Genomic DNA, 27,397 nt, shown 5'->3' on the forward strand with positions numbered 1-27,397 from the left:
ATTTTATACTATTAAATTCATTTATGGACTGTTAATGCAAATTTTTCTTTGCATTTAGAAATCAGTTTTACATGGCTCCTTGCTTTTCAGCATTATGCTACTTTTCATTAAAATAAGCTCATCAAAGCAGAGATTACTTTGTATTCATATAGACAAGTTATATTTCTTGTGAAAAATGTTTTTAGGACAATCATTAACCTTGTTTATTTTTAGAAATGAGTGTTATACAATTTAGAGATATTTTATGTACATATAGTTTTTATTATTTAAAAATTCTTTTAACGTTTATTTATTTTTGAGAGAGAGAGAGACAGACAGACACAGCAGGGGAGGGGCAGAGAGAGAGGGAGACACAGAATCTGAAGTAGCCTCTAGGCTATGTGTGACCAGCACAGAGCCTGACGCAGGGGATCAGACTCATGAGCTGTGAGATCGTGACTTGAGCTGAAGTTGGACTGAGCTCAACCGACTGAGCCATCCAGGCACCCCTCTTTTTTATTTATTTTTTTTAAAGAAAATGTGAAGTAAAACCTTGATGAATTTGTGGTTGTTTATCCTGTGGTAAAGAATCATGGCAAATACTTTTTGTTCTATTTGTTGCCAGCTACATGAATTAGGGATAATACGTTGTTTGGAGATAGAGTCTTGAATGATTGAAGCCATTTTACCTATATAAGGATTGGAATCTGAAAATATCTTGCTAACAAGTACCTGTGTTTTTTATGTAGTCAGATTCTAAATCTCCTATATGTTTTCTGTTTCTCCTGTGGTTGTGACTGATACTTGGGTGGTGTACAAAATACATATTAATGCTTTTTAGAATAGAGATAATCTATTTAGTTATCTGATGTTCTTTCCAGTGGTCTCAGATTTCATTGTGGAAAAGAATCACCTGAGGTGCTTGTTTAAAACAGATTTCTGGTTTCTACTCCTAGAGACTCTGATATAATAGGCCTGGGGTGGGACTCTATTATCTACAGTTTTAAAAGGTAACCTCAGGATTCTCCTGCAGAAGGTGGGGACGATCATCCTTTGAATGATATTGGTTTAGAAGGAAGTAAAATTTGAGAGAGAAGGAGAATGCATAGTTGGATGTCATGCTGGAGTTTACTATAGCTGCAGGTGTAGGTCATGGCAAGGAGCCAGGGCATTGTAGAATAAAATACACTTTCTCATATAAGGCAGGTAACAAGACTCACCAAGAGATTTTTAGAAATTTATGCTTTTTATTTATTTATAGAAATGGTTGGGAGCAAGCATAGAGAGGAAGAGATAACGAAACTCTGAAAACAAAAAATAATGGTGTCTAAGCCAGTAGAAGGTTGAGACTCGAGGCAGATGGGAGCTAGGGTGTTAACTTCTAAACAGATGTGCCTCTTCTTGCTCCAGCTCTCCTACTGTCTTCAGGGCTAATTTTTCGGAAATGCCTATCTGTTCATATTGTTCCGTTTAAAATCATTTTGTCCCATTAGAATAAAGTTCACACTCACAGCAGGACTCTTTTAGATTCCATAACCTGCCAATTTGAATGACTTGCCTTTCCAATATTAGGGGGCTTTCACATATGCTCTACCCTCTACCCAGATTCCTTATGTTCTATAAATACAACCTAAATGTAGAGGTGTTAAATGAGTGTTACTGTCTTATGTTACTAGGAGATTTGAAAAATTATTTTTATTAAAATATTTCTTATTAAATATAAGTAACATATAAATATGTACAGAAATTGCAAACATAGAAGTACATAAAGTAAAAACAGTGAACTACTGTTCTTCATCTGAATTTTGCTTCTCTTTGCATAGGAAATCACTAATTAATTTGGTCTGTATTCACACCAATCCCTCTCTGGTAGTCTAACTCCCCTACAGGTGCTATTCATTTAACTTTGTTATATTACATAAATACATTTTCATTGTAGAACATATCAGTATAAATGAACATCTTCCATACCACATAGAGATAAACATACTTAAAACTTTGGCGTGTATTCTTCCAGACTTTTCTTGCTTTCTCATGTGCATATAGATAAACACATTAAAAAAAAATTTAATGAGGGGGTACCGGGGTGGCTCCGTTGGTTAAGCATCTGACTTCAGCTCAGGTCATGATCTCCAGTTAATGAGTTCGAGCCCCATGTCAGGCTCTGTGCTGACAGCTCAGAGCCTGGAGCCTCTTTGGATTGGATTCTCCCTCTCTCTGCCCCTTCCCCCGCTCATGCTCTGTCTCTCTCAAAAATAAATAAACGTTAAATTTCTTTTTTTTAATTTAATGGCCAGTAATATGCAAACTCTTCTTGTGACCTCTATACCTCTGTTACCACTGTGGTACTGTCCTACTCCCTATCCAAGATCCATTCATGTTTATGCGTTGCTTTTTGTGTCTTAGTCTCTTTTAATCTAAAACACATTTTAGAGTCATTCATGACCATGTGTTGAAGAATCTAAGCCATTTTTTAGAATATCTTGTAGAATTTCCCTCAACCTGGATTTGTCTTTTTTTGTTTTTTTGGTTTTTTTTCCCCTCATGATTAGATTCAGTTTAAACATTTTTTGGTAAGAATACTATGTTGATGATGTTTACCACCACATGAAAAGAACTATGATGCCAATTTGATGGTAGTTAAGGTGATGTCAACTAGAACTCTCCATTTTAAAACCATTTCTTTTTCTTTTGGTAATTAATCAGTAATCTGTGGCATAACAAGTTGGAGACTATTAATATCCTTTTCTCCAGTAATCTTTTGCATAGTGGCATATGAGTTCTTGCCAGAATCATTTATTATGTATGTAGCTGCAAGATGGGGTTTTTAATTTTGTCATTCCTCTGCGTTTATTAGGCAGCATTTGTTTTGTAGAGAATTTCTTCTCCCATTTTTCCTTTTCAGTATTACTATGTTCTCATCGTCTATTACCAGATTGTGCTTTCTGATGGTTAAATTGTCCAGATTTGACCAGTGGGAATCCCTTCACTCAGGCTCCAGTGTATATATGTGAATACACATATCACTTATGCATTTGCTTGGCTCTGTCTCTATCTAAATAAATGGTACAAATACCGTGGACTTTTTTTCCCCTGTGACTTGTCTTATTTCACTTATTTGTTAATCTGTTAATATTGAGATTCTTTTCATGTGAGTACATATGGATACATTATTCTTTTTAATGTACGTAGTTATAGAACTGTTCAACGATGTCTTTATTTTTCTTTTTGTGTCTAGTTTTTTACTTATATTTAGTACTAACAAGTATGTGTCATACATATTCATGTAATAATTTCTGTGGGATAGATTCCTAGAAGTGAAATTGTTGAATCAAAAGATAATTATGTTTTGGGGCTCCTGGGTGGCTCAGTCAGTTAAGCATCCGACTTCGGCTCAGGTCATGATCTCGTGGTTTGTGAGTTCAAGCCCCACGTTGGGCTCTGTGCTGAGAGCTCAGAGCCTGGAGCCTGCTTTGGATTCTGTGTCTCCTTCTCTCTCTGCCTCTCCCCCACTTGTGCTCTGTCTCTGTCTCTGAAAAATAAATAAATGTAAACAAACAAAAAAGATAAGTATGTTTTAACTTTTAAAAAGAATTGCCAGAATGACCTTCAAAAACTGTACTTATTTATATTCTTAACAATAGTGTACAAACTACTTGATAACACTACATATTAGTAAATTTTATTTTAATCTTTTGGAGACTCTCATTTTATTAAAATATGCACTCACCTTATTATGAGTGAGGTTTGGTATCTTGTCATTTGCATTTTATTTTCTGTTACTTGCTGTACATTTCCTTTGTCATTTCTTGATAGGTTCTACTTGTCTTTTTCTCATTGATTTACTGGAATTTGTTTTAATGTTAATCCTTTGTCTTGTATGTGTTGCTAATATTTTTGATTCTTGTAAATATTTTTTCCACCCTTTCCTGTGCTTGTTAACTTTGTGGTATTTTTCAATGTTAGAATGTTCATTTTTATACAGTTATAGCTATAAATCTCTCTGTACTACTTTTTAAGTTCCAGAATGAATTTTTATATAAAATTAATCCAGGGAAAGGGAAATTTTCTGAAGTATAATGGAAAGCTAGTGTTGCTGGGTTTTTTGTTTGTTTTAAATTCAGGTGCCTAAGTGACAAACTTCTATATTATAATTCAGCCATGGATTTTTTTTTTTCTTAAACATCTCATGGTTTAAACAGAAATTTCCTGAATGTTTCATTTTTGAGAAAACTGTCCATCCTGATATAATACACAGATAGTAAATAAAATGTAGAACAGAGAGAAGAAACATTTCTAATAGTCCTAATATCCAGACAACCATAGGTTAGTGTTTTGGTATAGTTCCTTTATCTTTTCTTCTAATTTTTCCTCTTTTTATTTTTCATCTTTTTAATATACTTATTCTTAAGCATAATTAAGAGAAGTGTTTAAGTCGAGATTTTGTTATAAGACAGTACTTGAAATATTGCTTATAAAATGTATAACTGTCTGATTACTTTTCAGAGTACTCTCTTCATCCAAATATAGATGAAGCTCTTTTCTTTTTGAAATCGAAGAGTTCCAACTTGTCATTTAGTATAAACACCTTTGTGACAAGATCTTATAACTGACTTGTAATAGTAGGGTACCCCTGAGTGTAATGTCAGTTATCCTGATACACTGATTGTACTGTGTGTGAAGAAAACTGTCACATATGTGTCATATAGTATGTGATAGAGCATTAGGTAATGCACTTGGCAGCAGTTACCTTAGGCTTAGCTGATGCATTAAATGAAATACGGTCTACTAAGAGATATTTTCCCCCTGTTCATTTTCAGTCTGTTGTCTTTTAACTAGCCCTAGACCATTTGTATTTCTTAGTATATGCAAAAATATATCTTGTGAGTGTTTATTGGGTGGTAAAGTATGTTCAAGTTATAACCACTTGAACTTTATAAGTCAGCAAGAACTGTGGTTCTTTTATGTTTTGTCATAGGTATCACACATCTTTTCTCAAATAATAGTATTACTTAAAATTTTTTTTTCTTTTAATAAAAATCTGAGGTCTTAGTGATAGGATGTTAAGAACGGAAAAAATGTTTTAAAATTTTAAATGACAACTTTTGGGTTCCTATTTTTTTTCTTTCCATACTGAGAGATAATTAGGAGAGATATTATTGAATACATATTGCAGATCAGTTTAACTCAGTCTCAGAGATGTGGTTTATCCAAAGTTACATAGTTGGAAGTTGGAAGACTGCAGGTCTTCTGCTCCCCTGGGAAAAGTTGAATGGAAAAAAAATCCACTGGATTATCCATACCCTTGTATAAATCAGAACAATTGTAGACACATTTATATTAGTTTTCCTTAAATACAATTTGTGTAGGTTTCATGTGTTGCTCAGAGGTTGATCCTAATTAGATGGCCATAGAAACATGTTTTCAAATTCTGAATGTCCAAACATTTGAAAACATGAAAAAACTATATGAAATAGGTTTTATATGTCTGTTAATTTTAAGTGTTTACCCAAATGAAAAAAATTCTCTGCACTTTTGCATCTTCTACTCAGAATTACATAGGTAGAATTACATAGTTAGAATTACATGTTTTATGGTAGTTTCTATTCTGTTTTGTACAGAAGAAAGAAAAAGATCTTAAAATGTGTTTAGTCATTGGGGCACCTGGGTGGCTTAGTTAAGTATCTGACTCTTGATTTCTGTGGCTCAGGTCATGATCTCATGGTTCCTGAGATTGAAGCCCTGCCTTGGGATTTTCTCTCTGCCCCTGCCCTGTTTGTGTGCGCACATCTACATGCGTTCCCCCTACCCCCCTCTCTCTTTCTCAAAATAAATAAACTTCTAAAAAATGGATTTAGTCATTAATTAAAATGGTTTAGAGTGGACATAACATGTTAGAACTTTGGTCAGTAAACCCAATAGGCATGGCAGAGAAATACTGGAAAAGTGGCAGGTGAAGAACTCTATAAATCTCACAATCTTATTGAAGCTGAAGAAGAAATACGCACCTGCTGGTTGATGTTTGAACTTACATAGTACCAATCTTCTAGGTTACGGAACAGGAATTGCCAAGGAGAATCCTTCAAAAATCATTCTTGAGGTTGTTAGTAAGTAGGTGGCTTAATCTCTGTGCAAATTTTTGTTATGTGTGTAGAATATTCTTTAAAAAAATAGAATTGAAATTTTCTGTGTTCTAATCACAGAAATTTTCTGTGATTTACCTTGATTTTGGTGAATGAAATGAATAAAATAGATAGCCCCTTGGGGGCTTTGTTATTTTGGTAATTGCCTACTTTGTGTGAATACAGATGAAAGAATTTACTTCAAAGGAACATTATTTTATAAAGAAAATAGATTCTTTCCTTGTAGTATTGTATAACCCTTTGAAAAAGCAGATTATTTTTTATTTTGTTTTTGAGTTTGCTTTGAATACAATATTTTGTTTACTGTTGCCTTTATTGAAAAATTTTATTTTATTGGTGACCGTCAATAATAACTGCTCTCAAGAAGAAAATTTTATTTCCTTTTCATTTTAGGGTTTGCCATCTAAAAAATGTATATCTAAACAGAAGTGAAGATGATTATTACCAACCACAATTTAATGATATTAAATTAATGAGTTTTTATTTCTTGGCTAATCTTATGTACTGTAGTCTGGGTCCTTAGAAATATTTTCTTTGGCATTCTTTTGCACAATTTTCAGATCATGTTAAGGTCCTGGTTAACATGATTAACCTTATGGTTAAGGAACCATAAGGTTCTGCCTTTATGCCTTTGAATAGCATAAAGGTGACAATTATGGCATCTGCTTGAGGCAGCTTATATAAGTCATAGTTGTAAACCAACTTTTTAGTTTTCTGCCTACCAGCCTATTTTAATTATAATCTATATTCAGTTTTTAGCATTGTGTAAAATACTTACATATGACTATTGACTTATTAATGACATCTAGTAAATTAATGACATCTAGTAAATTATTTTCTTTTTATATCCATATTTTTTCCTTTTTAAAATTTAAATATTAAATACAGTGCAGTATTGGTTTCAGGAGTAGATGAAATTATTTTCTATTTGTGTATAGTTCTTTCTGGGTGATTTAATTCAGTATATAGTTATTTATTTATTTTAATTGGCTATCTTTGGTATTTGTGAGAAGATACTCTCTAGTTTAGGCTCCTATTGTCTATTTAGTGTGTAACCAGGTCAGATAATCACATCTTACACTGCATGCATATAAACTTACCTGTGTGCTAAGTCTTGAGTCTTTTGACAGACGATCATTGCGTATATATGCTTCTCATAGTGGTTTTGTTTTGTTCTGTTGTGTGTATGTTTTTGTTTTTGTTTGTTTTTTGTTTTTTTAGTTTATTGGAGGTCACTTTGGATGCCCCTTAAAATTTGGCACTTAGACTACCTTCTTAGAATAAACCTGGCTAGAGATCTTTGAGTGGTTGATAATTTGGCTATCTGTATAGAAGCAACCTATCTAGAAGAGGTAATAAATGTGTCTTAGGAGATTGGAGAAATACCCAAGCTTAAAGATGACCAGGGCATACATCAGGCCTGGAATGAAGTTGTAATTTATTACCATTTGTGCATTAATTTTTTTTCTCTTAAGGATATTTTATCATAAGCATAGTGTCTTTCTTTCTAGAAGAAGAGAAATTAGATAACATGAAGTGTTGTGTCAGGTATCATTTAGGGAAAAGAAAACTATTTAGGAGTCATGACTATTGTAGTCACCAGTGCTCTTTATTATAAATCATCAAGAGGTTGAATGGCTTTTTATAGTCTGGGTGAAATTATCTCTTAACTTTTCAGTTGCCCTTCATTGGATTCCATATTTATCAGTACTCTGTTCATGCCAATACATCTTCTTGGTATTTTTATACTGAGAAAGAATTATTCATGACAATGGATGTGACATCTCTTTCTTCCTTTCTTTCTCTCTTTCTCTTTCTTTCTTTCTTTCTTTCTTTCTTTCTTTCTTTCTTTCTTTCTTTCTTTCTTTCTTTCTTTCTTTCTTGTTTACTTATTTTTGAAAGAGAGAGAGAGAGACAGCGCAAGCAGGGGAGGGGCAGAGAGAGAGGGAGATATAGAATCTGAAGCCAGCTCCAGGCTCTGAGCTGTCAGCACAGAGCCTTATGCGGGGCTTGAACTCACCAACTGTGAGATCATGACCTGAGCCAAAGTCAGACAACTTAACCAACTGAGCCACCCAGGCACCCCGTGACATCACTTTCTAGTGAGTTTGGTTGGTTTGTCAGGCAATAACAGCCTGATTAACACAGAGTTCATTGATAAAATTGAGTTTTAGGAATTTTAATGAGAACCTGATCTTAACCAAAATGTTAACAGTGGTGTTGTGCCTGAATTTCCTGTTGGCTTACAGGTTTGATATCTAATCTCCTATTTTTGTTCTTAATGTTTATTTTACTGCTTATTTTTTTAAACATTATTTTAATGTTTTTTTGTTCTGCCCCTTCCCCACTTGTGGGGCAGAGATAGAGGATCTGAAGTGGGACCTGTGCTGACAGCAGAGAGTCTGATATAGGGCTCAAATTCACAAACCGTGAGATCATGACCTAAGCTGAAGTCAGATGCTTAACTGACTGAGCCACCCAGATGCCCCTCTGATCTACTCTTTTTAAGTTCAATATTAAGAGTGATCTTTTTGATTTTATAAAAAGTTTAGCCAGATCTAGAAGCCCACATAGTAACTTTGGTATATGTGCTGCTGAAGCAAGTAACCCACATAGTAACTTTAAATATAATTTATAATTGCAGGCATGTATATTTGCATTGATAAAGAAACTTTTTGCTTTTAATAATTGAAAGATAGTTGAAGTATAACATGACCTAATATAAAATGTAGAGACCTATGTTAACTAATCTTGTTTGTTTGGTATGCTTATGAGGATCTTTAAAAATTTTTATCACATTTTCTGCTTAAATAATTTTTTTTTTTCAACGTTTTTTTTTTTTTTTTTTTTTTTATTTATTTTTGGGACAGAGAGAGACAGAGCATGAACGGGGGAGGGGCAGAGAGAGAGGGAGACACAGAATCGGAAACAGGCTCCAGGCTCTGAGCCATCAGCCCAGAGCCTGACGCGGGGCTCGAACTCACGGACCGCGAGATCGTGACCTGGCTGAAGTCGGACGCTTAACCGACTGCGCCACCCAGGCGCCCCTTAAATAATTTAACTTCTCTCAGATTATTAAGTTAAACAGAAAAAGAGTAATTTCTCGTTTTCATTAATTTGAGTTATGAGTAAATTTTTACAGAAGATAGAATTGTAAGTGCTTAAAAAAGATCAACTATCTTCTAGAGCTAGAAGTTGGCTCAGCTATGAATGGAACCCAGCTTGTCTGACTCTAGTCCGAGCTATTCAAATTGTTCTATAGCCTTAGTTTATGTCTGTGTGGGTTTCTGTCTTATTTTCCTTTTATTAATACTTTGTATTTATGGTTATATGGGTTTTTGTTTTAACTGCCATCTCCAAAGTTACATTAGAGGCTTCTTTGATTATATGTTTGTTTTGCATGAACATGGTCTTATATAAATTTAAGTGTCCATTACAAAGGGAGCACAATAAATATTTGTTAATCAATAGTTCCTAGATGTAATCTGATTTCTTTTTAATGAAAACTTCTATTTTTACCTAATTTTGTAAATTAAAATTTTTTTTAAAGAACTGTGTATTTTTCTACTTCTGTAATGCTTTTTCAGTAGATCTAAAACTCTTTCAAAAGGTTGTTTCCTTGTGCATACTATGGTAGGTGAAAAGTATTTTTATAAAATTTCACTTATGTGTTTTGACTTTAATATCATTTTTATAAACCATTAGTTTTTCAGAATTTTTTCCACTTTTTGTTTTGTGATTTTATAAATTATTTAATCATACCTTTTTTTTTTTTTTTTTAGGTTGCTATGGAGTTGACGGAGAGAGTGACTCAATTATGAGTTCAGCTTCTGAAAACTCCACTGAACCTTGGTTTTGTGATGCCTGTAAATGTGGTGTTTCCCCTAGCTGTGAACTATGTCCCAATCAGGATGGAATTTTCAAGGAGACAGATGCTGGAAGGTTGTTGTCATAATTCTGATGGGTTAATGTGTCTGCTTTGTAATGTGTCTTCTTCTATTTATAATTTTTTCAGTTACACACTTAGATTTGATTGTGTCTTTATATATATATATATTTTTTTTTTTTTTTTGGCATAGAGTAAATGGGTAGTAGGCTACACATCAGGGGAAGGAGGAGAAAAGGCCATTTTTTGATTATCTGTATTTGCTTTTATGCGCATAGTTGTATTTAATCCCAGTAATGACTCTATGATGAGATAGGGGCTAAAGTTTTCCATATTATAGGTATAATACCGGAGGCTCAGATCATTAAGTAATTTTAATTTGATCAAGGCCACAGGCTGATGAACAGTCAAATTTGAACCCAGATCTATCTGACTTAATGAGTATATCAGGAGACAGAACCCATACAGTGATTTTAAAAGGGAAAGTTTAATTTACAGAATTATTAAGCTATGATAAAGAGTAACTATGATAGAGGCTCCTGGGTGGCTCAGTTGGTTGTGTCTGACTTCAGCTCAGTTCAGTATCTCATGGTTCGTGAGTTCGAGCCCTGCATCGGGCTCTGTCTGTGCTGACAGCTCAGAGCCTGGAGCCTGCTTCAGATTCTGTGTCTCCGTCTCTCTCTGTCCCTCCCCTGCTCTCACTCTGTCTCTCTCTTTCAAAAGTAAATAAAAACATTTTTAAAAATTAAAAAGAAAAGTAATTATAATATAAAAGAACTGTAAAGGATATCCTAAGGCCGAGGGAGAGTAACCAGGGAATGACCGACTTGGAAGACCCCACCACAGACTGGGGTTCAGACTTTGTTGGAGAAGGTGTAGTTGCAACCTACTAGAGGGCAGAGATGTTTGCTGGTTTGCTTGGGCCACAACTGGTCTTTAGTTCTTGGCAAGTGGGTGTCTAGGCACAGGTTGCAGAGGGAGCTGGGGCAATGGTGGGATGTCTGTAGTGTGTGGTGTCTGTGTTAAAAGAGCCACAGAAAAATTGTCTCCAGTCTTGGCCTGTGAGGTCACAGAGAGTAGGTGTATGTGGCTGAGGCAGAGCACTGGCAGATGTCCTTCTTCATCCCTGATGAGAAATAACTTCCTCCTGCAGTGCTGTCTACAACTTCTCCTAAGACAGCTTAATATCATGCTAACTGTGAAGGAGAAATGCTAAAGGGATTTTGTCCATTGTTTCATATTTAGCAGATATTTACAGGTGGAGAATATCATGCTCACTGTGAAGGAGAAATGCTAAAGGGATTTTGTCCATTGTTTAATATTTAGCAGATATTTACAGGTGGACTTGGAGGTGAGAGGCAGTAAATTGATAACTAGAACAAAGACCTATGTTCTTTTCACTATGTTCACACTCATCTTTATTATTAAATTTGAGAGATTGTTGTCATAATAGTGTTGACATTTCCCATGATTTTGGTTTTTGCCCGAGAGACTACCATCTGGAATAGATGATTAAAATTTTATTTTATGGATCACTGCCTATCCCCCCTTCCCCAATATAAGAGGAGTACTAAAATATATTGTTTTTTATTTTGTGATATAATGTTATTTCAACATTTTTTTAAAAACATGTTTAATATTCGGATGGGAACAAGATAACCTATACAGATTTTCAGAATGGTTTGCCATATTTTAATGTTGAAAAGGATAGGATATACATTTTATCCCAAAATAAAAGATAGCCTTTAAAATTTAATACATATTACTTTAGTAAAGTAAAAAATAGTTTTCTTATTTTTCAAACTGAGTTAGTGGAAGCCCGTGAGAAATGTTGCCGTATAAGATTGTTGGGACAGCATAGAATCTACCATGGAATCTTGGAGAACCCTGGGTGTTGATGTCTGGGAAAAATGGCTAAAAATCTTACCTCTTCTTCCTTATTGCCCATCCAAGAAGATAAAATCTTTAGTCTGTATCATTGACATGGGCATTATTTCACATTTGCACTGACTTGGACCAGAATTAGGGAGTTTACAGCATTAGAAGTATGTGCTTTCAAGTTGGACTGCCTATATTTGGATTCTGGTCTTTCCTTAACAACTGTGATTATAGACATGTGATAAAGCCTTTTTAAACCTCCATTTCCTTAGCCCTTTTGAGAGAATTAAATGAGGTGATTCCTATAAACAGTACAGTTTCTGGAACATAAGTGGTTAGTAAATGTCTCCTTATTTCTACTCCTGCTTCCACTGCTGCTACTAGTGCTTTATTACTACCAATATTGTTCTACTTTCTTAAGGTAATCATAGAGTACCAGCTGCATAAATTACTTATGGTAACTATTTCGTTCCAAGAGTTGAAATTTTTGGTGATAAATTGTGGTGAATAAGTAGGGCAACTTTGGAAAACAGTTTGCTTTTAGGGAAGAGAATTTGTTTTACCTCTTTTCTTGTTCATAATTTGAAAGTTCTATTGGAAAACTATAAAGTACTTGTCTTGTCATGCTATTATAATCCACAAAATAGCTTGTAAAGTTTTTTCTGTATGGAGAAAAGATAGGCCTCTTTAATTAGATTTACTGAGAAATATTTGCACTGACTGCTATGGGTCTTACCTATGTAGACACTACCTTGATGGTATGGCCTGGCAAAAGTTCCATTGTAGTATTTGAACATTTTATTTGCATTGATACCCACACTTACCTGTAGGCTATGGTAGAAATTATAGGTCTTGATACAGTTTGATAGATACTGTTGAAGCTTGATATGCTTTGATTCAAGGCAAAAAAATAGCCAAGAAGATTTGATCAAAGCCATATAGTATTCTAGTTTCAAATGGAAAATGGGAGGAAAGAAAGAACAATATATGGAAAGAATGAAAGAAGTTTTGAAATTGACTTCTATCACATGGGCTTTTTTTCACCCTTTGTTTCTGATGGGAGCTGCAAGTTCTACATAGGAAATGATGTGATCTAATGTAAGAAAACCATGAGTACATTTTTGTCATTAAATTTTTATTCCATTCCTTAGGAAGAGTATTTTACTCTAAGTGGTCTGATTATGGGAAATAATAGACTCTAATAACTTAGAGATAGCATGCACAACACTATGCTGAAAGCACTTCACATTACATAATTGTAACTTCTAAACTGCCTCTGTGGTGCTCTGTTTCTATCAGTGACTTAGTAATTGATTAATGAGTGAATAAATGGAATGAAAATGACAATGAAAGTGGATTTATTTTACGTATTGTAAAAGCACTACAAACACGTGTTTCAAAATCAAATTTGATTGATTAAAATAGTTCCCATTCTGGGATGCCTGGTTGGCTCAGTCGGTTGAGTGTCTGACTTTGGCTCAGGTCATGATCTCACAGTTAGATTCCTGAGTTCGAGCCGTATATCAGGCTCACTGCTGTCAGCAGCACTTTGAATCCTCTGTCCCTCTGCCCCTCCCCCACTTGCGCTGTCTCAAAAATCAGATATTTTAAAAATAAAATCGTTCGCATTCTGAGTGAGCCTTTGATAAGTATCTGGTTAGTTTTCTTTATTAAAATATGTGAATTTAAAAGAATTTATTAATAGTTTCTATGCTATGACAATTTTGACTCTGTTTTTTCGTGGCTTTATGTGGTGCTTGTTTTTTATTCCTTTCCCCAATCAACATCTGTCATCATAGCTCCAAGCAAAATGGATGTTAAAGTAACAAGACTATTCTTTTTGATTTTTCAATTTGTATTAATTATAGAGTTCTAAAGTTTGTGCAGTTAAACAAATGAACAAAAAAATATTTACAACAGGTATTACAAAGGATGGAAATTGTCTCAGCTGTTTGATGGGTGTTTTAATAAAGACCCAAGTTGGCATCCTCACATGAGTGATTTGGGGAAATGATACACTTGTGTGCCAATCACACTGAAATGGCAGTTTTGTAGTACTTGCATGGCTTGTACTAAAACATTTTCAGAAGGTCAGTAGGAAGCAAGCAGCCAGCTGTTGGGTTTATCAAAGATAAACTCCTGCAGAGTACAGTGGCATTTAATACACCAGTGGAGCATGAAAAAACTGTGCAAATTAAATTGAGAAAGCAGCTGCTTGTTGAAGATGTGTATCTTTATATTGAACTCCGCGGGATGCATTTGGGAGGTTGAATTAAAACAGTCTATCAAGAAAATCTCAAAATCTTGGAATTTCTTCTCAATAAAAAAGATAATTTTTAAAGATTCGTAACTATTTTCCCCAGGACCTCTATAAAATGATTCTTAGTCATCTTCTTTTAAAACTTACAGTGTGTCACAAAACACAACCATGTGGCAATGATAGCCTCTCAAACTGTGATAAAGCAGAATTTATTGTTAATATAGTCACAAGGTGAAGACAGATTTGCCATCTCATTTTTACCTTCTTTCTTAAAGAAGTGATATAGATCTGTTTAAAAATTTAAAACCATTGATCCCATATATTGTATGGTTGTAAGTAAACAAAGGGTTCCTAAATGCACTTTTAGTGCAGCTCTTAAAAAAGAATTAGAATCAACTCCCCATTCTGTGTACTGCAACTTTTTCATGTACTAAAACTTTGAGCATTCTTTGTTTAGTGTTGCAGCATCATTCAGACTTAAAAAAAAATGTATGTGGGGCATGTAAGTTTAAGTACAAAGGTTGAATGGTGAGCAGATTAGTTGAATGAGATAGGACTTCCTTATATAACTGTTCTCTACAGTCTTCTAGCAATCAGTTTTAACCTGGGAAGAAAGAAAGGATGACCACCAAAAATTGTTTTATTTATTTTTTTAAAGTTTATTTATTTTGAGAGAGAGAGAGAGAGAGAGCACACGAGCAGGTGAGAGGCAGAGAGAAAGGGAAAGAAAGGATCCCAAGCAGGCTCCCTGCTGCCAGCACAGAGTCTGATGTGGGGTTTGAACTCAAAAACCATGAGATCATGACCTGAGTCAGAATCGAGTCGGACTCTTAACTGACTGAGTCACCCAGGCGCACCCCACCCCCCACCCAAATTTTAAATTGTTCTGATGGCCTCTCCAACAGCTTTTAGAAAAAAGTAACAAGAAAGAGCAATTTTACTTACTTACTACAGAATTACTTCACAGTTCTTAAATTAGGATCCTTCTCAGAGAGCTTAAAATAATGAATGTGAATCTTCCCATGAGTAAGAAAATGACGTTTCATTTGTATAGTGGTTTTGTGCAAATATTTAAGAATAACAGGTAAGTGCAAAGTGCAGTGAATTTAAGTGAAAGGCAATTATAGTTGTTAATTCTTAGCTTGGGCTAAGCTGCTAGAAAAGTAGTGCTTATTGAGTTGTGCTTATTCCATATTCTTCAGTTGTGGGAGATTGTAAAGGTCTGACCATAGAATTCTTTCAGTAGTTACTTGTGATGGCACACATGTGTTTTATGTTTATTTTCCTTGTGGGCATTTTATGAAAGTTTGATAGCAAAATCACATTTTTCTCTCCTTATAGATGGGTTCATATTGTCTGTGCCCTGTATGTTCCTGGAGTAGCCTTTGGAGATATTGACAAATTACGACCAGTAACACTGACAGAAATGAACTATTCCAAATATGGTGCCAAGGTGAGGCAAAGTGTTTTTGATTGTCTAAAAGAGAAAAATTTGTTTATATGACTTTTTACTGATATTGTTGTTCACTACAGAAATGCTTATTAGTAATGATACTATTTGTAGAACATTTAGCACTAAATCATTTATTATTGTTAGTAATTTTCCCAGAAAGCCAGTAATTTATAAATTCTTCCATGTATTCTTAATTTAGAGTTACCTATGGGGTAAAATGATAATTGATACTACTTCTATTTTTGTAGTATTTAGTATACTCCCTAGTCCACATGAGTTCTCAGATCAGTAAGATCAAATACAAACCTAATTTCTGACTTTATTTTTGAAGTGAAATTTACCAAAATTATGAAAAGAGGAAAAGGGACACCTATTATTTTACTCAGGTTTCAAGGACTTTTTTTTTTTTTTTAAATGACTGCATAGCCTGCCTTGCAAATCATTCTCAGCCTCAATAATTTATAAATTGGTTTTTATTGATTGAGCTTTAGGATTATAAGTGATAAAAATACACTTACTGGGGCACCTGGGTGGCTCAGTCGGTCAAGCCTCTGGCTTTGGCTCAGGTCATGATCTCACCTTCTGTGAGTTCGAGCTCTGAGTCGGGCTCTGTGCTGACAGTTCAGAACCTGGAGCTTCGGATTCTGTGTCTCCCTCTCTCTCTCTGCCCCTCCCCTACTCACACTCTGTCTCTCTCTGTCTCTCAAAAAATAAAAACAACAAACAAAAAATACACTTATTAATTTAAACTTAGGTATATAATTATTATAGACATCCCTGGAATACTAGAACCAATTAGGCACTGATACTTTCTCTTCCATTACTGTCCCTTGGGAAATTGGGAAGGAAGACTGTGATAGTGTCAGTAATACATTAAGGTGAGTGGGAAACTTAAAGGTTTTTGGAAAATTCTGATGGTGAAAGTTCAAAAATTTGACAGCTTCTGCTGCTATATGTAGAATATTCTCCTCAGGCTCTAACCACAGCCCCCATCCCTCACCCTCCAGCCTCACTCCATTACTCTTGTGCTTTAGTTTGGGTAATTTCTATTGAATGCAGCTTTTTTCTCCAGAATTAGTTAAAGACCCCAGGGAGAAAAGCAGGCCCAAGCAGTGAACTTACTTTCCTGGTCCTCAGGTAATTCTGTACTATCTTGTTATCTTTCTAATGCCTTAAGCTATAGTTAAAAAAAAAAAAATAATTTGTTCACATTTTCTAGTTTCTAGCAGGATTAATACCTACCTAGTATTACCTAGTCCACCATTATTGGAAGTGAAAGTTATTGCTTTTTGAGATCAGGTTCAGAATTCACGAGCACAGAGCCTAGAAGGGACTGGCTTAAGTAATTTTCATTAGGCACACATTATTATCATAATTACAAATCTAGAAGCAATGGAAAAAAACAAGAACCAGATATTACTTCATATAACTGAAACCAGCAATGACCTCTGAACTGAAAAAGAGAATCATTAAATATATAATCGTCAGCTGATTTTTCATTATCACCTTCTTTTGTTTTGAAGTATGATTAGAAAGTAGAGTAAAAAAATTATGTATTCTCTAGCTTATTGGTACAGTCAGTGATGTGAATTATAACTGGGACAGTTCTTCTAGACCACATTATCTATCCATTTCCTAATCCTGGTTACTTTCTCCCCTGTGTTCTCAGTTGCTTAGCATAGTTCTCCTAGCATTTTAAATGATTCAGGCAATTGAAGAAGATTCCCAAGATTCCCATTTCTTTGTTAGATTGTTCTATAGTCTTTATAAGACTTTTTGTCAGGAAATTTTTTCTTGTATTCACTCTGAAATCCCTTCAACTTCATCGTATTACATTAAATTAGTTTGGGAACTTCTTAAGCACTTTGGATCTGTTTGTGCTGTTGACATTATTGAAATAATTTAATTTCTCCATTTCTCTCTCTTCCATCTTCTCTCCTTCTGTCTCATTCTTTGTCTCTTTTTTGGTCTCATGTTTACATTACTATTTGCTGATACATCCTACCATATGCCTCCTACTGTTACTAGAAAAAAAAAAGCCTTAACCAAGCAGTAGAGTGTCAGGATTTGGGTATATTTTCACATCTATACCCAGATTCCTATTCTTGCTGTTTTCATTCATTGCTGATGTATCAGTTGGGTGCTGTCTACCTCCTAGGTAGTTACTTACTGTTACAGTATTAAAATGATATTTTTAGTGTCTACTGAAACTTTTTAATTTTCCTCTATATATGTTTCCCTTATATTTAATTTACTTAGAATATATTTACTAAACAGTTCTTCTTTAAGTGTCTACTGGCAATCTGTCACAGTTTAGCAGGTTTTTTTTTTTTAAACGAAGATTCCTATCATTAGAGTAGTTTATATTTTAAGACTAGATTTCTTTTTCTCTCTCTGTGGTATAGATAGTGAAAAGGATAAAAAAATAAATTTGGGGAGGATTGGGGGAAATTTCATTTGTTGAAACTTTCAGTTTTACAGTTCTTCCCTTTGTATTCAGAAAGGATTTAACTAGTTGGCTACATTGTGTATCACAACCAATTTCATCAGATTGTTTACATAAGATTACTTTTTAATTCTCTGAAAGATATTTTAAAAATGATTTCTTTGGTTCCAGTACCTAGATTTTTTTTTGGCGAATTTCTCTGGCTTCTTACTTATTTTCTTTCATTTTCCAAGCAGTATTATGTTGTTCAAGTCATTATAGCTTCATGGTTAAGAACAATGACTTTTAGATTACTCTGGTTTGAAGACTGACTTGACAATTATTTTTTTGTGTTATTCTGAGCAGATTTCTTAACCTGTCTTCAGTTTTCTCATGTGTAAAATGGAGGTAATACGTCTTTCATATGTTAGTGTGGAATAGTGGATCAAATGGCTACATATGTTAATATATGTAAAGTGTTTAGAATAGTGGCTAGCACATAGTAAATCCTTATTATTATTATTATTATTATTAGTGTCATCATTATTGTATCAGTGGAATTTTGGTTCATTAGAATTCTAGAGAGAATTTTTTCATATAAACTCTTTTCTTGCCCACAGTTATTGTTTTATTGATATGCTATTGATTCACTATTTGTATTTTATGGACGCTTTGTATGAGAATGCAGTCTTGTTTTAGAGATATTTTTATTCTGAGAGTTTTCCTGTTATTCCATTCTAGGAATGTAGCTTCTGTGAAGACCCTCGTTTTGCTAGAACTGGAGTTTGCATTAGCTGTGATGCAGGGATGTGCAGAGCCTATTTCCATGTGACCTGTGCCCAGAAGGAAGGTCTGCTTTCAGAGGCAGCAGCAGAAGAGGTAGGTTTATTTAAAACCATCATTGGTGAATATGTTCATAAGATGTCTCATAACTCTATTATGTCCTACAATAGGTGTGCATGATAGAAGAAATTAACAAGCGTATTTTTAAAGTCTTTGCTTAGATCACTGGTCTAAAATTTCAAGAGTAAACAATATATGAGTTTTTTAGTCTTAAAGCTAGTTAGACATTTGGAAAACATGTTAAACTTTTTATAGCGAGATCTGACAGGTAAAATGAAACATAATCCAAGTTGTTTTAAAGCATTAATATGTCAGCATTTTTTATAGGAGGATCTGAAATTATGTTTGGATAACTTTGCTCTGTTTCTTTAAATAAAATCATTACCCTTTCTTCAATATCTGTATTTCTATCTCTTTGCAAGTGTTTTTAATCTTATAATTTTCCTTCCAGGTTTATTAGCTTTAGATTAGACAGTTTTTTTTCAAAGCACATTTTGGGGACTCCTTAATCTTCTTTCAAGAGGTTTGTGAGGTTGAAACTATCTTTGTAACAATATGAAAACAGTATATACATTTTTTACTCTTAATTATCTCATGAGCAATAGTGGAGATTTTCAGAGATTATATGATGTATAACAATATAACATACTGAATGTGGAAATAGTTTTGAGAATCCAGCCATCTTTAATAAAGTGAGCTATCTAGACATTAAAGAGATTTGAAAATGTAAAACAGTGCCACCCTTCTCACTGAGTTTGTGTATATGTAAATTATAGTATTTTTAATAAAAGTGTTATTCATCTTAACTTGTAATGGATTATTGTTATTTTAAAATGAATAAATGTTTTAAAATTTTGTTTTTTAATTTCTAATGGGGACTATCTATAAAATAACTCACATAGGTCTCTTTGAGGTCTTCAATAATTTTGAAGACTGTTAAGGAGTCCTGAGACTGAGTTTTGTTGATTTCTTTAAGTTCTTGTGTTAGATAGGTATTTGAGTATTTGCTTGGTAATTCTTATTATCTGTTCATGGTGGGTCTGTGGTATACCTATAAACCTTTGGTTGTGTTCCTTCTTTTACTGGATAAATTTTCAGTGTTACATAAAAAATATATATATATTTATATTGGGTCTTTATCTTTTCCCATTTATTTTGTAGACAAGAAACAAGTAAAAAAGATGATGTAATGAAAATTTGTTGAGCAGATTTTGAGGGGTATATATTTTTTTACATTTTTTTAATGTTTATTCATTTTTGAGAGAGAGCACAAGCAGGGGAAGGGCAGAGAGAGAGGGAGACACAGAATCCAAAGCAAGCTCCAGGCTCTGATTTGTCAGCACAGAGCCTGGTGCAGGACTCGAACTCACAAACTGTGAGATCATGACCTGAGCTGAAGTTGGACGCTTAACTGACTGAGCCACCCAGGAGCCCCGAGGGATATATTTTATGAATAAATGAATTCTATAGCAGTTATGTGTTGGATACGTGTTTTTGTACCAGGCTTTGATTCTTATGAATTGTACTTTAATTGATGAAGGGTACTGGATAAATTTTGAGCATTTTTACAGCTCTTAGGAAGACATAGAAGCATAATTAATTATATAATAAGGTTATGTGGATTAGTATTGACTACACTCTAGATGGTGGGCAGCAGTGCAGAGGGGCAGTACAAGTAAGACTTAGAAGATGAGATAAATCCCAAGTGAATACCCAGATCATGGAGTCTGTAGGGTAGGGTATTACTGTACTTATGGAAAACTTTGAGCTTTGCAATCAGGAAGACTCCTTTATAGCCATTTCTTTTAGAACTTTTTGAGAGCTTTACCTGTCATACTATGGCAGTTTGGGTTCCTTTATATAGTTGCCATTCAACATTTTGGGGGGAGGGTAGACAGTGGCTAACAAAAATGTGTAAAGTAGCCGCATGATGGGACAGTGGAATGTAAGGGGGTCTATAGTGATTTAGAGCATACATCCCTGTATCTAAAGGCATGCACATGGAAATGAAACAAACGAAACACAATATTACATTAAATAAATAGTTTGCATCTGTGGTCTGCATGTCTCTGTCTCTAATCTCATCTGGGGAAATTTACAGGGGAAATTGAAATAAATCAGGATGTAGAAACAGGACCTGAGGCTTTTCCTTTGCCTTGCTGCCTCCCTTGATTGATTAGGTAGGAATTCTGGATGCTAGAATAACAAAATGTGACTTTTCTCCACATTTGCTTCCTTGTTAGGTGTACTTTTTTGTGGGGAATGATTTAAATATATTTACATGTGTTTCTGGTGTCTTCTTATAAACACTTATAGAATTGGAAAATTATAAAGATTTCTGAACAGTGTTTTAAAACCCAAGAATCAGTATCAATAAGATTTGCTCTTGGCAGTAATCATTCTGTTAAAGGAAGTTCTTGTCTATTATACTTCTGTAGACTAAGATTCATGTAATATAATAGCATATTTAATTAAAAGACAAATTTTAAAGTAAAACAAATCTACTGTTTGTGGGCATATCTTCTGTTTCAATTTTATATGACATTCGAGAAAGCTCCCCCCCCCCCCCGCCCCTTTTACAGATTGGTTTCTTAAGTGGGATTTCTTCTTAATGGCTGTTTTATATAGGCAGTAAAACCAAGGTGGAAAAAGAGAGTAAGTACCCTAGTTTCATCTAGTGACATCATATGCCTTACTGTATTCTAAAGACTTTTTGTAGCCTTCTGACAGTACTTTTTATCTCAGTGGTGAGGATCCATTTAAAGTTTCTATTCTCTTCTTTTTCTTTCTCTCTCCCTCCCTCCCTCCCTCCCCCCCTCCCCCGCCCCTCTCTCTCTCTCTGTCTCTCTCTCTCTTTCTTTCTTTTAGAGAGAGAGAGGGTAGCGGCAAGTGGGGGAGAGGGGCAAAGGGAGAGAGAGAATCCCAAGTAGGCTCCATGCTGTCAGCACAGAGGCCAACATGGAGTACAATCCCACATCTCTGGGATTGTGACCTAAGCCCAAATCGAGAGTTGGACGCTCAATTGACTGAGCCACCCAGGTGCCCGAAAGTGTCTATTCTTTCTGATCTGCTTTGTGAGAATTCCAAATTATTTAGAATATTCAAACCATGTTATGATATAATGTATTTATTATTAAAATCGAACAATAGCACAGATTCAGTTATGCTGACAGAAATTTGTTTCACGCCATAGTTTCCCTTAAAGTTACTTATATTTCATGTAAACCATATGGTAGTTTCTTCTGTGATAAAGTATAATTTTGGTATTGTTCGTACCCTGTTACCATGTAGAAAGTTCTCATTGAAACAATGGAAATAGAGTATAGATTTTTATTGATTTTTTTTTTTTTTTCCTGTAACCTTTGACTTAATGGACTGAAATCATTCATGCATTAAATTTCAGTGGCTCAAATTGTGTCCGGGCTTTTTGTACTTCTAAATTCTGTGATGTTATCCACCGTACTATATTGTGACATTTGTGGATATCACACTACAGAATTGCCTCATACACTTTTTTTATGTTAAGGATACCTCATATTTATTGTTCTTGTTATTATATTCCTTTCTGTTCTTTCTCATTTGTTTCTTTTTTTTAGTGTCATCATTTCTCTTTGGGTTGTAAAATCTCACCTTACTAAGAGACCCTTCTAACATAACTTGGATAAAAACTATGTATGGAGAGCTTATCTTTATTTCTTCTCCTTGGGACAGACCTAAAGAATGAACTCCCAGTTATTTTTTTGGCAATCACAATGCAGATTACTTGTTTTGGCTAAATATTTACAAATTATTTTTGTTTTTGATAGAGTAAATTTTTTTTTGGTACTCTACTCTTTTTGAATAAAAATAGACCCTTTAGGTTAGTATCCTGAGAGATGGCTATGAGAGAGCTATGTTTTCTGTTTGAGGTTTTAAAGTTGTATAAAGAGTTAAAGGTGATACCTAATGTGTTCAATTGACAGTAAATAGAAGTAAAAAGAAGTCTGGCCTTCTTAATCCATTTTTGTCTTGGGTAGAATCTGGCCATGCATTGCTAGCCAGTTAAAAATGTTCCACTTATCTGTGTTGGCTAGTCCTGTATTTTCTGGATGTATTTTTTGTAATATTAATCTATGTATACATAACTTTAATATTTAATGATGGCTTTTACCTACGATTATGAAAATTCTATTTGTTTTAAACAGTGCTTGCTTATTTTTTTAGGTACACAAGTTTAACTAAATACAATACCTAAGATTTTATTTCAGTGTTTTTAAATCTACAAGGCCCTTTAAAGAAAAAAATAGTTGTTAATTTGAAGTTGATATACAGGATTAAGTTTCAAAAGCAGCAATTTTTATCATTGTGTATAAAAGTTACTTTTGTAATTTATTTTAGAAATAACCAACAACATAGGAGAATCTTCAAAAAGCAAATATTATCTCTTGTGTTAGGTTGTTTATGACACTTTGAAGTGAAAATATTCACTCCTCCCTTCTGTTTTTTTTTTTTTTTTTTTTTTTTTTTTTGGTATAGGATATAGCAGATCCATTTTTTGCTTATTGTAAGCAACATGCAGATAGGTTAGACAGAAAATGGAAGAGAAAAAACTACTTGGCTCTACAATCCTATTGTAAAATGTCTTTGCAAGAAAGGGAGAAGCAACTGTCACCAGAAGCACAGGTATGGGATTCATGCCAAAACTCATGTTTTTTTCTTTCAAGGTTATGGATTTCACATCTCATGTGTGTGTGCCAATGACATGTGAAATGTAATTATGAAGTTTGGTTAGTTACCTAGGAAGTAGATTGTCATTAAGGTAGTGAGTGTAGTTTGTAGCTGAATATGTTACTCCTTAGTCAACTGAGAAGCCTTTTATAAAGCACGTTTCCAAATACATTGAAAAATGTGGCTTAGAGAAGTTATTCTATCAGTGCAGTATGTTGACCATATCTTTTTTTCAGTCTGTTTTAGTGTTTGCTTATGTAAAAGATTTGATCAGTTTGCCCATCTTTTAAAATGTATTTCTATGTAAATTAAGTGAATTTATAGACTTTTGCAGGTATTGAGAAAAGGAACTTCAGTTCAGTCAAATTAGTTTCTGACAACTCGGATCATAGACTAGGACCTGGATTCGTTACTGGGGTAGACCTTTTATTGTAATCCAAGAATATTATCTTAAGAACTGTGGATAGATACAATTTGCCTTGATACAGGAAATTCTGGTTGTCTTTACTATCCTAAACATACAAGTAGAAATCATAAGGAATATGTTACATTTTAATATCTTTTAAAATGTATATGCTTTTCTTTTATAGGCAAGAATCAATGCCCGGCTTCAGCAATATCGTGCCAAAGCAGAACTAGCTCGATCCACCAGACCCCAGGCCTGGGTTCCAAGGGAAAAATTGCCCAGACCACTCACTAGCAGTGCTTCAGCCATTCGTAAACTGATGCGGAAAGCAGAGCTAATGGGAATCAGTACAGATATCTTCCCAGTGGACAATTCAGATACTAGTTCTAGTGTGGATGGAAGGAGAAAGCATAAACAACCTGCTCTCACTGCTGATTTTGTGAATTATTACTTTGGTCAGTATACACACTGATACATTCACATTTTCAATGAGAACAATTTGCTATTGGAAATATTTGATACACTGTCAGTTTTTAAAAGTGTATTAGCCATACTACATTACATATATTAAGTAAAAAGCATGTTTATTTATTTATTTAAAAAATTGTTTTTGACATTTATTTATTTTTGAAAGAGAGACAAAACGTGAGCAGGGGAGGGGCAGAGAGAGAGGGAGACACAGAATCTGAAGCAGACTCCAGGCTTTGAGCTGGAGCCCCACAGAGCCTGATGCGGGGCTCGAACTCACAACCTGTGAGATCATGACCTGAGCCAAAGTCGGACACTTAACTGACTGAGCCACCCAGGCGCCCCAAAAGCATGTTTATTTTTCTATTAAGTTGTGGGTTGTTGTAAAATGCTGAGTTCATGTATTTGTAAATAGGGTTAAAAATGTTGCAAACAATGTATGATTATCCATATGATCATCTTTATGGCTAGCTTCTTCCTTTGTGTGTTTTATACATCAGCTTTTATTTTCTAATAAGTAAAATTGGATATTTAATTTAAATAGAGAGAAATATGCGCATGATTCAAATTCAGGAAAATATGGCTGAACAAAAGAATATAAAGGATAAATTAGAGAATGAACAGGAAAAACTCCATGTGGAATATAATAAGGTAAGTCGGCTACAAAACAACATAATATGATCTGTTGTTGATGTCATTTGCGATATTAGAGCTTTCTGTGTATGTCCCATTTTGAAAATTTTCTGGAATCTTTAGACCTTTCCCTACAATTCCTACTCTTATTGAATGTATTATCAGCACTAACACTAAGCACCTCCTATGTGCCAGGTACAATCTTGAGCATGTTACATTTATTAACTCATTTAATTTATTTTCATTTCTGTTTTATAATGTGAGTTGTAATTATTGCTCCCATTTTCAGAGGAGAAAATTGAATCCTAAAGAGGTGAAGTAATTTGCCCAGACTCACATAGATAGTCAAGTCATAGAGTTGGGGTTTGAGGCCAGCCTGACTCCTTCTTTCTAACTAGTATACTGTAGAGCCTCACTTTATAAGTTTGTAGAAAACAATGAAACTTACTTTTAAATTATTGTTTTTGTCTTGAATTTGTAATGTTACTTTTGATTTAAGAAAAATACCTACCAATCTAAATTTCCATTCTGCCTCTTCATTGTAATGATGAGGGAGATCAAAAGAATGTAAAAGCAAGGTGTGGCCAAAATGTTAGGTAATAAGTCACATGAGCATATAAAACCTATATTGACTTACTGTCATGTTATTTTAAGTGATAAAAAATTAGTAAGAGGTAAGTTTCCAATATCAGCCATCTGTAGTGAAAAGAGTACTGGGATTAGATTCAGAAGATCTGGGGATTCTTGCTAGTTCTATGATCTTGGCCAAGTCACAGACACCATATAATCCTTAATTTTCTTATTGGGAAAATGGTGGAAATGCATCTTGGTAGACTTTTAAGGATTAATTAGCAGAATGTGTATGAAATATCTAGAAAACTGTAACCGAATGATAAATATAGGTATTATTATTGTCAGTAAAAATGCTAATATAAAACAAAATGCTTACATTTTAGTAGTGTTGCTGATTAAGTAATTGGATAGCCTCATCTCTCGGTACTGTGGCTTAAATATATTAAAAATATGGACTATAAAAAATATGGACTATAAGTATATTCTTGGACACTTGTTGATAAATTATTTAAATTTTCCCATGGATTACTACATATTTTATTGGCATACTAATTTTGATTATTTATGTTGTAGCTGTGTGAATCTTTAGAAGAACTACAAAACCTGAATGGAAAACTTCGAAGCGAAGGGCAAGGAATATGGGCCTTACTAGGCAGAATCACAGGGCAGGTTAGTTTCTTTCCAATTGCTATCTCCTTCTGTTCTCATTCTTTATATTATTTTCAGAGATCAGACTTCTGATACAACTTTCCTAACTAAAAAATTCTGTTTGATTAGGGCCAACTAATCCTCTGGGATAATGATAATGCCTGAAATATATCTAGAGAATTGGAAGCTGCCTACTGAGAACCTGTAGCTTAATTTGCTTGTTTTAACAGCTATCTTGTTTGCAGAACTTTTTCATTTGCTCTGATTGTCATTTGTGGTGAAGCTAAGATGTGAAGCATGAATTTGCTCCTACCACATTCTTCTTATGTGTAATTTAGCAGTTTTAGAGTCCTTGCCACATTTTTTTCTATCTTGTTCTTATGTTATATTTAGTCCCCTCTCCCCCACCTTTTTTTTTTTTTTGACATAAAATTTAAAAGGCAAACTGAAGAGATTCGTTTTTATGTTAATCTGGTTTTGAGCTATGTAAGAGATGGGTTTTGAAACTTGAGAGTCTAAAGTGTGGTTTTTCCCGTTAAGTAGATATCATTGTAGTAATGAAAAAATTTACTTTATCCTTGAGCATATCTAGCCTATTAAAGTTCTTGGTGTTAAAAAAGAAGAATCATTGCCAAATAGATTTCTTTGAATGCTTTTTTTAGTACTGTGTATAATTCATAAATTAAGGATTCATTCAAATAATCTGTTATATTTTAGAAGGAGATGGAGACTCCCTGTGGTACTGTGAAAGTAGTCTTATTTGTGAAGGAGTTTATCAAAGAAGAGATATTTTTCATTGTACTTGTTTCAGAAGTTTACAAAGGGTCAATTTATCATACAATTTGTGTGGACTTAATAATTTTAGAAAATAATACATATCGGTATGTGTTGTGCTCTGCTAGCTTTCAAGATGCTTCTTTTGTGAACAGGATGTATGCGGCTTATATTACAATGAATAACATAATTTAAGAGGTGAGAAGGAGCAGTCACCTATGGAGAATTGACCTTTCTTCCTATTGATAGGTTGTTGATGGATTTGGGGAAGATTATGGTGCTTTATGTTTTATATTTAGAGAAGTTAATGTTGAGTGCAAG

At 34.1% G+C, this 27,397-nt stretch overlaps 1 protein-coding gene across 6 annotated transcripts in view; it reads left to right on the plus strand.

Annotated features, from left to right (window-relative positions):
• The window catches only part of PHF14 (PHD finger protein 14), a 208,740-nt gene that overhangs the window by 27,102 nt on the left and 154,241 nt on the right, over positions 1-27,397 (plus strand). For all 6 annotated transcript variants that reach the window (XR_006197137.1, XM_042918919.1, XM_042918943.1 and 3 more), the window contains exons 5-11: positions 9,905-10,064; positions 15,488-15,599; positions 18,766-18,903; positions 23,383-23,529; positions 24,165-24,435; positions 24,993-25,099; positions 26,228-26,323. Coding sequence is in view for 5 of the 6 variants with exons in the window: in XM_042918919.1 (XP_042774853.1) it covers positions 9,905-10,064; positions 15,488-15,599; positions 18,766-18,903; positions 23,383-23,529; positions 24,165-24,435; positions 24,993-25,099; positions 26,228-26,323 (1,031 nt within the window). In the remaining variant the exon portion in view is untranslated. The remainder of the gene's footprint in view (positions 1-9,904; positions 10,065-15,487; positions 15,600-18,765; positions 18,904-23,382; positions 23,530-24,164; positions 24,436-24,992; positions 25,100-26,227; positions 26,324-27,397) is intronic.

This window comes from Panthera leo, chromosome A2 (assembly GCF_018350215.1).
Source record: "Panthera leo isolate Ple1 chromosome A2, P.leo_Ple1_pat1.1, whole genome shotgun sequence".
Classification (NCBI taxonomy): Eukaryota; Metazoa; Chordata; class Mammalia; order Carnivora; family Felidae; genus Panthera; species Panthera leo.